Source organism: Leptinotarsa decemlineata, unplaced genomic scaffold (assembly GCF_025532065.1).
Source record: "Leptinotarsa decemlineata unplaced genomic scaffold, Ldec_3_MD MMD2_tig00026299_RagTag_RagTag, whole genome shotgun sequence".
Taxonomy (NCBI): Eukaryota; Metazoa; Arthropoda; class Insecta; order Coleoptera; family Chrysomelidae; genus Leptinotarsa; species Leptinotarsa decemlineata.
Window position 1 is genome coordinate 1,173,800 of NW_027412676.1, and position 17,760 is coordinate 1,191,559.

Consider the following 17,760-nt stretch of genomic DNA (forward strand, 5'->3'; position numbering starts at 1 on the left):
CTTAGATTAGTTTAAGTTCGACCATGGCCACCTAGATGCAATTTTAAAAGTAACTGAAAAAATCAAGTAGGCGTAAAAACTTTCGAAAATGTCACATTCTAATCCGAATTTGTCTCAGAAATCCAAAAATGTTACAATATACAGGGTGTTCCATTTAAAAATTTAGAACCGGAACCATTTCCGGTGAAACCAAAAGTGATCGAAAAGTGAAAAGTATGTGAAAAATGTTCTTTCCACGTAGCATTCATCTACACCAAATCTCATTTTGATATACCCAATAGTCTAGAAGTTATGTTATACTTGTTATACATGTCTTGTATATATATATATATATATATATATATATATATATATATATATATATATATATATATACAGTGTGACCCATTTAAAATGGAACCACCCCTGTAGAATGTGCATTTTTCAATCAACCTCAATTTTTTTTTATTGAAATATTAAGCATGAAAAACTGTATCTTGACACTAACTTTCACAATTTTAGTTTCATTTCCAAGGCACTCTATGGTTTTTTTTGTTTGTCAAAAACGGCAAAAGTTTATTAGGCAATTTTTGTTTTCAGATTTGACTACACCACTGGATTCGTAGTCGTTATAAATCAAAACTGTCAAATTTTCATTAAAAAATATTTGTTAACAACGAAGTTACAACAACTTTAATTTTGTTTGTAATTTTTATTCAGATTATAGACATATTTGAGATCTGACAACACTGTCATCACCAAGTAGAACACCAGTGAATTTGTACAGTGAAAATCCGAAGTCAACAGCTCAATGCGTTCTACAGTTATAACTCCTGAAAATATGGTAATGTGAGAGATTTGTGGTGCAAGCGTTTTGTAATAAAAATCTGACTACGCCACTGGATTTGTGGATAATATTCCCTTAAAATCATTCATTTGAGTGTAGGTTACGAGAAGTGAAAATTAAAATAAAAATTGAATAATTGAATAACAGAAAATTAAAAGTTCATTTTCAAGTTACGCAGTAGTAGACCAAGTTCAGAATCTCATGTCATGGGATCTCCCAATTGCGCTTTTACCAAATCTTGATAGAATCTTGAAGTATTAATGGTCATACTTGTAAGCTTTTTGGAAGTTTCCCAATAATAAATAATAGTACTTTTGTAACAGCGCACCTGGAAAATCACATTTTATGAGATTCTGAACTTACTCTACCTTATTCTATAGCTGATGAAAACAAAATGTATACAAACAAGTTTCAAAGTATTTATTCAACAATTAATTGCCATTAAGAAAAAACTGATACTAAAATAAACATTGATTTAAAACTAAACATTCAAATTTTTGTGGCTTCTACCAAACCTCCATTAAGTTCAATACATTTATCGTATCTCTTCCGAATATTGTTTACACTATTTCTTATTTGTTGAACTGTAATTTCGGCACAAGCTTGTCGTATCCTTTGCATGAGTTCAGCTCGATTCGTTGGTCTTGTTCTGTATACTTTTTGTGTCAGAATACCCCACAGAAAAAAGTCTAATATTGTTAGATCAGGCGATCTAGGTGGCCATTCAATTAAGTCACTACCTCGTCCTATCCAATGATTTGGAAACTGGTTATTTAGCCACTCTTTAACAATCCTCGAATTGTGCACGGAACAGCCGTCGAGCTGAAAATATAAATTTACTTGTTCCGCAAGAGGCATTTCATCTATTTCGTCCGATAATTGGTTATTTAGAAATTCCAAAAAAATTTGCCCGTTTATGTTTCCATCAATAAAATATGGACCTATTATTCTATTTTGTACTATACCACACCAAACGTTAACTTTTTCGGAATATTGACTTTTACAATTTATGATCCAGTGCAGATTTTCCGTAGCCCAATACCGAGCATTTTGCGATGAAACTACCCCATTGGTGCTGAAAGAAGCTTCATCACTAAACATTATGCAGTTTAAAAAATTTCTTGTATTCAGGTACTCGCCTTGTGCCCACAAACAAAATTCCATACGTTTCACTTCATCACCTGCCTTTAAAGAGTGAAGAAATTTAGGTTTAAATGCTCTCATTTTGTTTTGTTTAAGACATCGTCGAATAGTCTCTCTCGGTAAGTTTAAATCCAAACTGGCGACTCGTAAACTTCTGTTTGGGTGGTTTCTAAAATAATCTAAAACAGCACCTTCGTTTAAATTTCTTCTTCGGTGATTATTTTTTAAAATATGTTTGCTGACTGCACCGGTTTCTTTAAATGTTTTGTTAATTTTACTGACGGTGCTTCTGTCAATGGGAAGTCGATTTGGATGTCTGTGATTAAATATCCTAGCTGCTTCTCTTTCACTATGATAATTGTCCCCAGAAATTCTCACAATTTCAATTCTTTCTTCTAATGATAATTGCAAAGCCATTATTAAATGCACGTAACTAACAACTATTATTTTATTTATGATTAACTGTCAAAATCACAGCCTACTGTTGATTTATTATAAAACCTTTGCATAATGAGTTCAGCTTCCTCAAATTATTGATATCTCCTCTAAAAGATTGTTTTAGCTAAATTATGAAGAATTTACAGGGAACAATTTTTGTCCTGCTCTCTGTTTTATTATTGAATAAATGATTTCCATGCTTTAAATCAATTTGATTTTAGCGGCTATGCGGAAGAATGTACTAAGTACTGCATAACTTGAAAATGAATTTTTAATTTTCTGTTATTCTAGAATACACTTCTCGTAACCTACACTCAAATGAATGATTTTAAGGGAATATTATCCACAAATCCAGTGGCGTAGTCAGATTTTTATTACAAAACGCTTGCACCACAAATCTCTCACATTACCATATTTTCAGGAGTTATAACTGTAGAACGCATTGAGCTGTTGACTTCGGATTTTCACTGTACAAATTCACTGGTGTTCTACTTGGTGATGACAGTGTTGTCAGATCTCAAATATGTCTATAATCTGAATAAAAATTACAAACAAATACTTTGTTTCCAAAATTGAAGTTGTTGTAACTTCGTTGTTAACAAATATTTTTTAATGAAAATTTGACAGTTTTGATTCATAACGACTACGAATCCAGTGGTGTAGTCAAATTTGAAAACAAAAATTGCCTAATAAACTTTTGCCGTTTTTGACAAACAAAAAAAACCATAGAGTGCCTTGGAAATGAAACTAAAATTGTGAAAGTTAGTGTCAAGATACAGTTTTTCATGCTTAATATTTCAATAAAAAAAAATTGAGATTGATTGAAAAATGCACATTCTACAGGGGTGGTTCCATTTTAAATGGGTCACACTGTATATATATATTCAAATGTTGTTTACCTATTTTCGACGGAACAAAGTCGTAGAAGTCGACTTTTTTGTTCCTCGCGGTCTTGGCGTTTTTCTTAGATTCGCAGGTTGTTCCGTCATCCTGTTTTTTAGTCGAGATTTCTAGATATAAGTCAAAACAAAAAACAGTATGTGAATTTTTAAATTTTCACTTGGAATATTTGTATTTATACCACTCTATTTATACCCTAATTGAATGTTCTAGAGATTACTAGGTACAATTTTCGAGAACCTTCCGAGAAAATAATTATTCAGACTACCCTTAATTCTAAACCCTAACCTAAGCAAAAGTGTCACTGTCACTGATACACTGGTTTCTGTCCAGATTGCTTATCCCGCTACAGTATATTTACAATTCAATTAAATTATTCTACATCAGTATAGTCTTCATCCGAAGAACTGTCATCATCCCCTGGTGTTATAATTATAGGGTCAACCACCTGATCGACCAAGTTGTCCAGTTCCCACATTTTATCTTCCTCTTTTAAAACATGCTGGATTGCTTTTTGCCAGTTTTCTGATGTGATTTCCATAATGGCTTGATCAAACAATACCTTGACATCTTTCATTTTAAATGTGGTATTGTGCCTTGCAACATATCCTTTAACTTGTGCCCATATAAGTTCTATAGGATTTAATTCGCAATGATATGGCGGTAGGCGCAGCACAGTTACTTTATACTTTTCTGCTACATCTTCTACGGCATATTTCATGAAGCGAGATTTATGTTGTTTTACTATGGCTAGTAGTTCCTTCTTTACTGAATTCGTCTCAAACTGAATATCTTTATTTGACAGCCAGTTAATAATTTCTTGCTTTCTCCAAGCTGAAGTTGGTACCTTCTCTAAGCGCCTTGAATGGTAGCTTGCATTATCCATAACCACGACCGAATCAGCTGGAAGAAATTTTAACATTTCCCCGAAGTAGTCTTCGAAGACATCCGAATTCATGTCCTCATGATAATCTCCCGTCCGGCACGACTCAAGGCTTAACAAACCTTCTTTTAAAAATCCGTCTTCGCTTCCAATGTGAGCAATTATAAGCCTCTTCCCTTTTCCCGAAGGCACTTTAATACCCGTCGAAAGGCCTTCTATGAAAGCTTGGCGAGAACTTGTTATATTTTTATCTTGCCACATTTTTTTGACTATATAACCTTCGTTTATCCACGTCTCATCAAGATAAAAAATTTTCTTTTGCTCTCTGCGGTACTGCTTTATAGTTGTCAAATATTTTCGTCTCCAGCAAACAATTTCATCACTTTCCAGTAATAGTGCCTTTCGATTGTGCTTTTCCCAGGCAAAATTCATACTTTTTAAAGTTTTCCATAAAAGTTTTCTGGATATCAAAGGAATATCGTTATCTTGGCTTATCTCGATAAATATTTTTTCAAGAGTGGATATTTCCTTTTTAAAATAAAACGAATGAACTTTTCTTCGAATGTCACATTTGGTGTCTTCATCTAAGATTTTTATTGGTCTTCCTGATTTTCTCTTGCATGGACTTACCTGGCCTGATATCTTTCTTTCTCGCAATAATTTAAAAATCGTGGACTGTCCAATTCCAGTCATTCGGGCACATCGCTCAACACTTTCTTGCACAGACAAACTAGGGTGATCGTGTTTTATGCAATCATATACATTTAAAATTATAACTTTTTCGCAAACAGATAGCGGAGAATTTTTTACACTTCTTTTCTTTGGAGTAAATGTCCCCATTTTATAACTTTTTCACTATTTCTATATCACAATATCACTGTACGTTTAATTGGTGTAGTAACAATTACTATTATAACTCGAATGTTTAAGACACCATTACAATATATTTAAACCCTTTTTCTTAATTACCTGGGTTTAATAGGTATTGCATGATTGGTGGGCAGGGTCAAAAAGGGATTATTATAATGACATGGCACCTCGGAACTAAGTGTTAACCCTTTTTTGAGAAATCATGCTCAAGTATATGAACCCAAATTGCATATTAAATAAGTTTACAAGAACCACTAAAATTAATCTTAATCTTTTTTTAAGAAATTTTACTTACCTAAATACATGTAGGTACTTAGTTTTAGACCAAATTACTTCCCAAAAATGGCCTTTTATTATTATCTATGTCTGTAATTTTTAATTTACTTTAATTATTAAGTTTAATAATCCTAAGATTTGCCTACGCCCATGGACGACAACGAAATTCAGGCAAATTTTATGACACTTCATGATTTATTACTCTACACTCTTTTGAAATAGACTATAATTTTATATTTCGACTGAATATTGCAAAATTGTTCACAGCTTTAAAAAATATTTTGTGTGAAAACTTCTCTTCAGAATGTTTCTACGTATAAAATTGAGTTTGAATGTAGTCGCATCATTTCCAAAGAGAAATGGCGAACTAATTTGAATCAAATTTTTTGACAAAATTTGACAAAACGACCATGATAGCTGTTGTGCAAATCCAAACTGAAAAATTATCACTCGTGGAAGTAGGTACCATCCTTGAAGGCTCTACAATTTTTTGCAATATATAGTGCCACATAATTATGGTTAAAAATGTTTTGTGAGCTGAAAATATTTCTCATCATGCGATTAATTTTATTGTTCAAACCTACAAATAACTTGTTTGCCTATTTTTCTAACATATTCTAACCGATCGTTGATTCAAATAAATGCTCGTCATTAAAATATTTAATGATGGATATTAAGCAAGATACTATTAAAAGTCACTTTCGGCACTGAATCAAGAGTTATTGTTGATTCCTGAAGATCAGTGGAAAACATTAAGATAATTCATATGCCAATAGAAATCAGTTTTTTCGTAGTGATGTTCTTTCGGGAATTTGCACTTCATAGATAGGCTTTCCACCTTCGGCAACCCAAACGCTTCCATTTTCTCCTTCAGTAATGAGCTTGAGCATTCCAATTGCTACGTGTTCAGGTCTGAAATGATAAGCAATCGTCAGATATTTTAGAGAATATTTGTAGAAATGTGATTTGATCGACAAAATTGGTATAAAGGGCTGTGAGTTTATAAAAGACATAATTTGGAGAAACTATATAATCAAAAAACTACTTCCGGCCTGTTTCATCATTTTGAAGAAAGTTCTCCCAGATTGACCAACATAAAATTTGGAATAACAACCACAAAAGTCAACTTATATAATGCTGATCTATTCCATTATGAAATTTCGTGTTTTTATTATTTTCATTATATTTTTTTCAATTATTTTTCCTCCATAGCACGTAGACTATGGAAATATTGGTGTATTCACCAACGAAGTTTCATTTTCTATCACCAATGTTCTTTATATTTGGGTAGATCTTGTTACTAGCTCGTTTCCGTTTTTTTTTCTCGATTATTATATCATAGTATTCATTCGTGCGTTACTTGACAGGATGTTCGTTCTGTATGAAAATGAAGAGTATTTCTTTTTGCCTGTATTTATTGAAAATCCAAAGAGATCATTGTTACTTGGTGTCGGATATAATAAAGGTATGCTGACTCAAGAAAACACGACATTAGCAGTGTGGAAATATGCAAATATTTTTCCGCTGTCAATTACGTTACAAGAAGAAACGTCGTTATATTTTCGAGAACAATGATAATTGAAACATTGTGCTGAATCTACGTTGCTATACTTATCGAGTTTTTCATAAAATCACACCTACCTTTGCTCTGGTAGAGAACCAAGTCCTTCAGCTAACACTTTTCCAATATCTGGATATCCTTGTAGAGCAAACTTCGATGCCTCTGAAATTAAGGGAGTATCGGTCACTCCAGGGCACATGGTAAGGAATTTAATTCCTGTCAAGTTGAAATAATAAGGTGTTCCGAATGATCTATTGAGTCCTACCACGAAGTGCTTAGTACCAACATAAATAGGACACCCATCCAATTCCTGAAGTCCTAGAATCGAGGCAATGTTGACTATTACTCCTCCGTTACCACCATTATTCTTTCCCATGTATTTCATTCCTAATAGTGAACCTTGGACAACGGCGTTCTGGAAATGTAATGGTTGCGTGAAAGGTGACTGGTGTCATGGATATCAGAATGAATCATTCTTAGACTCATATTCAATAACGTTATGTGGCTCTTCATCTGTAGAATTTCCAATAAACTCATTCTCATATAATTTATGGTTTTGTACTCTAACTGATAACATTGATCATTGTCACGACTGGAGTCACGTTTGGAGAAAAACAAAATTTAGGCTGATAAACCATACGGCAGACATGATGGCCACTGACGATGTCTGCCGCAGTAGCAGACGAAACGTTTGGTAGTACAAGTTCCATTCGAACACAGCGACAGTTAAGAGAACAACTTTTTTGACTGTTACACCTACCCCAAAAATTGTTCAGAGTTTCTCATTTAATGAACTCACCTCCCTGAAATTAATCAGAGTTCCTCATTCAATGAACTCATTTCATGGTGTCTAAAACGAATTTCCTATCAATAATATTGAACGTTCGTATCTATTCTTTATTTTGAATTCTCAAGGGGATGTTTTTTCAAACCATGTGGAATTCCCGTTTCTGAAGATGCAATTTTTCTAGTCACAGTTGGAAGTTTTACCCGTCAGAATTTAGTTTCTTTATTGTATTTTTTCTATATTTCCGAATGAGATTATGATGCAAATATCGTAAGGGTCATCTGAACTATGATAATAAAAAGGAAAGCTTTGTTTGACAAAATGGTTAAGGCTTTCGCAGCCTTGGTTTTTAGTGTCACTATTTTCTGTGTTTGAAGGCCGTGGATTTTTGGAATTTTTTTCTGACGTTTCGCTGGAGCAAAAGTTCCTGCATCCACGGCCTCCAAACCCGGAAAATAGTCACACTGAAAGCTTTGTCTATTTGTAATGCGACTACTGGAACAATTTTCAATTTTCGTTAATAATTTCAGCATAATAGTTATCACGGTGTCAATACCTCTACTTTAATAAGAAACTGAATTGACGATTTTCACAAATGTAATAAATAAATGTGGAAATTAGGTAGTATATATAAATAAGTTTTGTGACATGTAGTCAACAATTTTAGGCTGTGAAAAAAGTACTCACACAATTGATTGCAATTTCCAGTTCCCAGTTTGCATCATTCATAATTCCTGCATTATTAATAACCAGATCTAACTTTTTAAATGTCGAAATTGCCAATTTGAAAGCAGCTGAAATCAAATAATTTCATCATTAATATAGGTAACAATCCAGTGAAAAACATTCATTTGTTGTTTATTACATTTACCTTCCAGTTGATCAGCTTTGGTAACATCAGTTTTGATGAAAACTGCCTTATTTGCACCATATTTTTTATTGAGATAATCAACCGCCTCAGATCCTTTCAAACCATCTATATCAGCTATAACGACTCCCTGAGGAAAAAATATTGGGTGAAGAAAAGAAAATAATTTGCAAATATACAGTGCGAGTCTCTAACATGGAACAAATTCACTAAATCAAAGGTGTTGTTTCTTCCGAAAATATGCTCGGACACGTCGATTAGTATTTTAAAGTGCCCTTATTTTCATGCAAAAAAAAAATTATACAGTATGTCTCAAATATGAGATATGACTTCATCGATAATTTTTTCAAATGACAACCCTGTTTATTTAATAACTTTTATTAAAGGGTTCAACAAGTTGCACATGCCCTGTCAAATTTCAATTTTTTACTCTTTGTCCTTTGAAAGATATTCAAGAAACATTATCTAATTCAAAATATGAATTAAATTCAATAGTCTTCCTTCAATAAATGCTTAGAATGTCAGGGATACCTGACAGTGACATTGTCATAAAAAAGTAAGGAGAGTAGTATCGCATTCCAATCATATTTGTGCACAAAAACTGTTAGTCGTTTCACAGTTTGTTGTTCGCCATTAGTAAAATGCCGTACTCAACTGAAACACATTAGATTGAAATTCTAATGATGATTGGCTACGGAGATAGGGCAAGAACACAAAATGAAGTTACCCATTTATTCAGAGAGAAGTATCCTGATTTACCACCCATATCGCGAAGTACCGTAAGCAAGATCGAAAAACAGTTCCGGGAAAATGGGAATTTAAGAAAAACAAATAATCATCGTCGGGGTGTGCTCAGTGAAGAGGTCAAAATAAATGTTCTTCTCTCTGTCGAAGAAAATCCCCATGTCCCCATTAGGCAGATAGCTAGGGAACTCGAAATTAGCCAGTCTTCAGTGGCAAGAGTTCTTAAAGCTGAAAAATTTCATCCATATAAAATAACAATCCTTCAAGAACTCACCGAAGATGATCCAGATAGAAGACTCCAGTTTTGCGAACAAATGATGGATCTACTAGACAGGAATGTTGTACAAAAAGAAAACGTTCTATTTTCTGACGAATCAACGTTTATGTTGAATGGTGTAGTAAATCGTCAAAATTGTCGTTATTGGGCAGACAGAAACCCACACTGGATGAGCGAAGGCCACACTCAACATCCAGAAAAAGTCAATGTTTGGGCAGGGATTGTTGCTGATCGAGTTATAGGACTGATTTTCTTCCAAGAAAATCTTACTGGAGCAAGATATTTAGAATTCTTGCAGGAGGACCTAGTTCCGAATTTGGCTATTTTGTTTCCTTGTCCTATAGAAGCTGACTTTCCGAATAGAAACATCTGGTTTCAACAGGACGGCGCGCCTCCTCATTTTGCAAGACCTGTCCGTGAGTACCTGAATGATATATTTCCAGGCAGATGGATTGGCAGAAGAGGACCCTATGAATGGCCACTTAGGTCTCCGGATTTAACACCTTTGGACTTTTTTTTATGGGGTTACTTGAAGAGCAGTGTTTTTAAGACGGAACCGGCAAATATTGAGGATTTGAAAGAACGCATAAGACAGGAGTGTAGGTTAATTTTCGGCTAAGTAATCAGAAATGTTCAAAACGAGTTTCAGTTACGTTTAGGGTATTGTCAGTTAGTGAATGGACAACAGTTTGAACACTTGTTAAAGAAAGACTATTGAATTGAATTCATTTTTTGAATTAGATAATGTTTGTTAAATATCTTTTAAAGGACGAGGAGTAAAAACTTGAAATTTGGCAGGCATGTGCAACTTATTGAACCCTAAAGACTATTGAATTGAATTCGTTTTTTGAATTAGATAATGTTTGTTAAATATATTTTAAAGGACAAGAAGTAAACACTTGAAATTTGGCAGGCACGTGCAACTTATTGAACCCTTTAATAAAAGTCTTCAAAAACCAGGGTTGTCATTTAAAAAAATTATAGATGACGTCATATCTCATATATGACACATACTGCATAATTTTTTTTGCATTAAAATAAAGGCAATTTAAAATACTAATCGACGTGTCCAAGCATATTTCCGAGAGAAACAACACTTTTGATTTAGTGAATTTGTTCCATGTTAGAGACTCACACTGTGTTAAAATTTGTTGATATTCACTATTTCATCAATTTTTTCACACTTTTTTGATAACACAACTAACAACAATATACATAAAACATCCTTGTTATTTTTCCACAAATTTCATGGAAATTAACTTCAGTTATTTACAGAAATCAAATTATTGGAATATTGAAGCATTTTAGAACGTAACTGTGAATTATTTGGAACTTGAAATGATATAGCATTCAATGACATCAAGTTATTATTTCAGGTATGAATTTACAATAATTTAATTTAATCCCTGTCAAGTACCTATCTATTGGTTATTTAGAATTATTCAGAATCAAATTGTCATTTGGGTATATCTCTGAAAACACTTTGCGGTCTAGCTCCTTGAAGCGTTCATTTCCCAGTTCATCAAAGCTATTGGCACAATTATTGCGAGAATACATGAATAAAGAAGAGATAAATTGTTGTGATATTAGGACTTTTCATTAACACGTTACAACAAACTGCATCAAAGAACTTACAAACAAATTTTTGACATAACTTTCTGCTTGACTCCAATCAATCTTGATTTTAGACAGTTTTTCACAAAAAAAAACCGATAATCCTATTTTCATTTTGCGGTTTTCAAAACAGAGTTATGTCTTTTACAAACGAATAATGGCAAGTAATTTATTTATTTAATTAATTATTTTTGTATTCATTTATTCATTTATTTATGTATTATTCAAACAGGCCAACAAAGTCTCATTACATGAATAAAAAAAATTGAAATATAAATATATAAAATATGTTTCGTATGTGCCGTGTAACGAATTTTTTGAAAGCGCTCAATGAAACTAACTGTCCAATCTATATCCATCAATAAGATGAATGTATTATTGGCTAGTCGCATTATGATTATGAGCGGTGACTTAATAGTAGTACAAACTAGGGGTATATTTAACATATGAGAATTTCTCATTCTTCTTGCAGGCACATTGAATCTTATCCGTGTAAGGAGTTCAGTAGAGTTTATTTAATGATTCCGTATTTTGAATGGAAATATCAATATATTTTGGTTTCTTCTATCGTCCAGAGACAATATTCTGAATTCATTTCTCAATTGTGTTGTTCTAACTATTCTGTCAGAATAGATGCGATATTTTTTGTAGTACAAAAATCTCAAAAATTTGTTTTGAATCTTTTCTACTTCGAAAAGTGTAGTTTGATATTCTCCTAACCAAATTTCTGATCCGAATTCGAGTTTCGATCTGACTAGTGTGTAGTACAAAATCTTTATAGCTTTTATATTGGAAAAATATGATGTTCGTCTTACTATGAAGCCTAACATATGGTTTGCTAATTTAATTATATGTTTTACATAGTTTGGAAGGGATAGAAAGACCCAGATCTAGTACTCAAGAATTAGCTTCATATTATGTTTAACCACTAAAAATATATTTTCAAGATAACTTCCAAACATTTTGAGTGGGCTATCAGAGAGTCCAAACTCATTCAACTTTGTTAATAGTACATCGTGATCCACTTAGTCAAAAGCCTTTTTAAAATCGGTAAATATTACATCGAGTTGTGACTTACTCTCAAGTATTTCATACCCTGTAGAAACAAAGCTGAATAAATTTGTATTCACAGATTTTTTGGAAGCGAAGCCATGTTTCTGAGGTATTATACTATTCTCAACATATCCATACAATCTTGAATATAATTTGTTAAAATAATTTAGAAGGTGCCGGCATTATTGATATAGCCCTAAAATTTTCAATGTCCATCTTGTCGCCTGATTTGAAAATGGGAGTAACTATAGCTGTTTTCCATAAACCGGGAAATTAATTTGTCGTCACCATTTCGTAATATCACTAAGTATACAAATAGTTCAAATTGATAGTACCGAAGTGATAAAACTCCCAAAAAAATTTCCAATTCAGTTATTTCAAACATACCCAATTTTGTTACCTCCAGAGTTTTGATTCCTCAGTTTTTCATTCAATCACTGTCAATATTTTCTAATTCGGAGGTAAGATTTTTTATAGGTATGAATTTTTATATTTCCGAAGTCATGTCGATTGAAAACTCTTGAAAGATGTGTACTGACTCCCAAATTGTTTTTTATTATAGAGAAAATCATTTGAAGTATTGTAATAATTTAAAGAAGTGAATACATCCACTCACCCCGTAGATCACTAGTGATGTTTTCTTGAATATGACTCTAAGTAGAAGTTTAAAAAAGTGTAAATTCAATAAAATTGCGGTTATTTCAATTTTCTACTTATTCAAACTGTAATTATTCTCAGTTGAATCGATGATTCTGTTTGAAAAAAATCTGTTTTTTCGTTAATTCCTTAATTCGGAGGGAATTTCCGCAATATCTATTCAAGGTAACAATTTTCCATCATTTCCATTATCAATGATTTTAAACTCAAGTTATAGGTTGTCCGCCAATCATATTGATACCCCGTACATGAAATTGAGTTATTTGCATAATAACTATGACAAAGTCTTTCATAATCATTTTAGATTTCAAAGAAGTTGAGGTCGAGATCGTAATGTAATTGAATATAATTGACCAAATGGAAATTGAATATTTTTTTTCTGATGTGTGAATTCTGAGGAATTTGAAAATCATTTGTAAGTATCAATAGAACTACACGGATAAGGAATACAGCAAATCACTACCGACGATTGTATTTTTGACAATTTTACTTGATTAAAAATGAAAAAAAGAATTAGATTGAAAGAGATAGTATATTTCTTTCTGTTTGTAAACCATAGGAAAAATTATATCCAGATTCGCAAGTTTTACGGTATTGTCCCCCTGCATATTCTTTGAATCTCTGAAATTAATACTGGGAAACATTTTTATAATTTCTGAAATTCAAAAATCTGCTTCAACGTATACATATTCTTGGGTGACAATCACTTGTTGTTCGTTCAACGTGCCACATTCTTAAACAAAAACGTCAACTTACCCCAAGTCCATTTTTCAGCAGTTCTACTGTATACGCAAGACCGATTCCTGCAGCTCCACCCGTTATGAGAGCAAATTTTCCCTGAATTTCAAACACCATGTTCGTTCAATATCAGCTGATTTTGATGGATACTCTCTGGTAGCTAACGGAGAATGTTCGTACCTAATGATTCATTTGATATTTATATTCTTTCATGAACAGATAAAAGTAGCGATAAAGTAAATAAACAGATGTAGTTGTTGCGCATTCAGAGCCACATTTTATATTATGCAAAAATGAAAGATAATCATGTTTTCAATATTTTTGTCATTAACCGTTCGAAATGAGACTTTATTTATCACAAAACGCTCTGAAGATATATTTGCTATTTTATTCAAAACTCAGATGAACCTAATGCATTTAACAAGTGAACCATTCTGTAGGTCACTTGATTAAAGTCATTATTTAAACAAGATATTGTTTGATTTAATTCGACAAGGAAATTAACATATACCATATGGTCGTTACATGTTCATATAATAGATTACCTTGTCAAACAAACATATCTTCCTATAATCAAATATGTACTTAGCTCTGCAAATACTTCGACATGTATTTATTGGCCGTGCAGATGTGAATAATTCATGAATATTACTTCTGTACATTCATGACATGTACAAATTGATTGTTAAACTACCAAACAATCAAATGCTGGAAGGAACAGGAAATACAGGAAAATTCTCGAAACGCTCTGAAAGCGGTGACTGTGCGAATGTTGTATTTAAAACGCTCTAGATCCTATTCATTCGGAAAAATCGTTCCGGAAAGTTTATTCGAAATGTATCCAGTAGCACTTTGAATCGATGAAGCTACAATTTGTCATGTACTTCTTATATCTACTGCTGTTGGTAGAACCAAGTTGGTAAGATTCTGCCCGTGAAAGTATCTAGAGAAAAGGAACTAATGCCCAATATTTTTCTTCTGATGCTGGATATCAACTACGCAACGGATTTTTATGCGGGTTTCTTAATAGATAGATAGAGAATAGATAGAGATACAGTCGTTTTATATGTATATAACATGCATAATATAGTAAGGAAACACTGGTTATTTTTAGAGGTTTCTAATGTGATGTCAATAAACACATTTTTTGCGCTTACATTGCAAACACTGGGTGAACCCTACGAGATACATCAAAATGATGTATACCTACAGTATTATAAACCTTAAAAAAGATCCACAAAATAGCCCGCGAGATGTTTATACCTTAGGGATAACCCCTATTCCTCTATTCTCTATTCACTTTTTCTCTATCTATTACTCTCTGACTCCGTCCCCACTCTGAATTCTGTTGCCATGACGCCATCACAGCTGATCACAGAGACTCGTTCGTGATGAAGATGATGATTAATTAATAACCATTTTTCATCCTTTACTTTTTAAGAGAAATAATGGCTCATTTATAAAGCGATTTTAGGCGATACAGCAATAATCCTCATTCAATGGGCTCATTCAAATTTTTTTTATTTCATTATTTGAAAGTTTATGTTTCAAATAGTGAATCTGCAGAAAACCTGAAATTTCACTCTTTATCTTCCCCCTCAAATTAATAGTTGAATGTGGTCAATCAAGCTTGACGTCACATCAGTCGACTCGACGACAAGGTACCTACTGCTGGCGGCGATGGCTGCGATTCATAACCTCAAACTAGGTAATAGGGGAGCCCAAGCGGGGATTTCGGGATTTACTAAAGCGCAGCAGATTAATATACAGGGTACGCGATTAAGTACCAGATTAAGGTAGGGTGAGTTTATCACCAGCTAAAAAGTGTATATTCCAGTAATCTTACAATTTGAGAGTGACGTAAAGAAAGGGGAGGGCAGCAAAGTTGTAAAAAAATACCGTCATTTCGACATTCTCGAGCGTAGCAAACTTTTTTTTATTTTGAAGGAAATAATTTAAGGATAACGAAAAACATATAATCTGACGATTTTCGCAAGCCGAAATAATAAAATTCGTCGATAAAGTTCAATGCGTGCAGCTGTGTGATACCTATATTTCCCTCTCCGAGTTTCTATTCCTCTATTCTCTATTCATTTTTCCTCTATCTATTACTCTCTGACTCCGTCCCCACTCTGAATTCTGTTGCCATGACGCCATCACAGCTGATCACAGAGACTCGTTCGTGATGAAGATGATGATTAATTAATAAATTAATTGATGGATGTAGCCATTACTACGTGGTAGGAAATTATAATGAAGAAAAGAGAAATTAAACTTTCTATGTTGAAAGTTTCATTTCTCTTTTCTTCATTAATTGATCAATTGATTATGAAAATTAAATTTTTTTGAGCATTTTTGAAAATTATTTTCTACAAGTATTCTCCTTAAAAAACATACACTTTTTAATTTGCAAGCTATTTCCTGAGCTTTTCAGTTGATTGAGTTCAAAGTATCAAACAATTTTTTTTTAAATATTGTTTTTGTCAGATTAAGCGAATCCCTCTACATAATCGTCAGATTATGAGACAGCACATCTAAAACATAAAGATGAACCTTATATATCTTAATCTGACGCGCTTGAGTATTTCATAATGGCGAATTTTTTTTTGCACATCATAATAATAGCCGCGAGTTTGCGTCAGATCGAAATCGGCAGATTATTGAATGAGAGCTTCTTTTTGTTGCACTTAACACCCCCTCAGAAAATCTGACGTGGTCGATTAATTTTTTTTTCTTTTCACTTTTAAGCCTTACGTACAATCACCCACATCATGCAAACGATCAGATTAACATACCAACATTATTAAAAATACGTAGGACATTGATGCAATCAATATCTGACGCGCTCGAGTATGTCCATGCAACAGTATTTTTTTACATATTCAAATATCTATAGCCGCTTTCCCCACTGATGAAAAGGTATATATTATATAACATTTTTTTCTTCATAACATCTAAGCTTTGCAACCAAATGAAGGTATAATTCCTTGTTAAAAAAACAATTATTGAATTATGGAGTTCAAGTTTCGATTTGAGGACATAAATATATCTAATTTCCATTAACTTTACCGATATTTCACACTGTCGCTGATTATATACAATACTTGTTGATTCCACAATTTCTGGCACCATAAACCAAAAAACAAAGATGTATGAGCATTATGTTATATAACTAAAGTTATTTTTTTTCAGATTTTACTGGGACCTGTGCATGTTACTCCTCCTCGTTGCGAATCTGATAATATTACCAGTGGCAATAAGTTTCTTCAATGATGATCTGAGCACCCGCTGGATTGCCTTCAATTGTCTGTCCGATACCATTTTTTTAATCGATATTGTTGTAAATTTTAGAACAGGTGGGTATTATTCGTTGTGTATGATAGTTTTAGAAATATTTTTACACATCTATATCAAACCCTTCTCAAATTGCAATAGAAGGAGATCTTTTTTTATATTAGTGAACACTTTCGATGTATGTCCGTGTAATGAAAAAAATCAATTTTTCAGGAGAATTAGTAGACATATGCATATGTTCGTAATAATAACATGTTTATCAATTTCGTCTATAAATACATTTTCATTCGAAAAGTCTGAATGTTTTATAAAATTTCAACAGAGTTGCTATTGCTATATCTATATATTTTCAGAATAAATCTATCAAATGTATTGATGAATTTCAACCCTTAGAACAATTCTTGAATTTATATAAACCGAGAAGGTCATTAAATTTGAATTCACTTGAAAAATCAGCAATTTTTTCCTTCATTCCTCTCACCATTTTAAATATAGCAATTTAAAATTCACCGAAAATAAATTTATTCATAATTATCACACACATTTCTGGAATTACATCCAAGCAAACCAAAAACGGAAATAGTATTTTCACATTTGACAAATTACCTTCCCACATGTTTATATATTTTTAACGCAAATCAAATGTGTCTGAAGACTGTATAGAGGAGAGATACATATTCATACGTATAAGAAAATTAATTTTTCGAAATGGAATTTTGAAATATTCATCTCTTCCAACGTATCTACACAGTAGGTTCTTCCAAATTCCTACCGAAAAACAACAATTTACACGGCTAATACCACGCTAAACATTGAATTATATCCAACAGA

At 32.7% G+C, this 17,760-nt stretch overlaps 2 protein-coding genes across 12 annotated transcripts in view; one reads left to right on the plus strand and one right to left on the minus strand.

The window, feature by feature from the left end:
* Positions 1-17,760, plus strand: part of LOC111508188 (hyperpolarization activated cyclic nucleotide gated potassium channel Ih) — a 298,974-nt gene that overhangs the window by 188,009 nt on the left and 93,205 nt on the right. For all 11 annotated transcript variants that reach the window (XR_012466886.1, XR_012466887.1, XR_012466888.1 and 8 more), the window contains exon 3: positions 16,828-16,991. Coding sequence is in view for 8 of the 11 variants with exons in the window: in XM_074180651.1 (XP_074036752.1) it covers positions 16,828-16,991 (164 nt within the window). In the remaining 3 variants the exon portion in view is untranslated. The remainder of the gene's footprint in view (positions 1-16,827; positions 16,992-17,760) is intronic.
* On the minus strand, positions 5,982-13,819 carry LOC111509361 (15-hydroxyprostaglandin dehydrogenase [NAD(+)]). The gene is made up of 5 exons (XM_023165086.2): positions 13,654-13,819; positions 8,556-8,682; positions 8,372-8,478; positions 6,978-7,312; positions 5,982-6,248 (listed from the first exon to the last, which is right to left on the minus strand). Exons 1-5 carry the CDS (start codon positions 13,750-13,752, stop codon positions 6,116-6,118), a joined length of 801 nt encoding a protein of 266 aa, XP_023020854.1. The 5' UTR covers positions 13,753-13,819; the 3' UTR covers positions 5,982-6,115.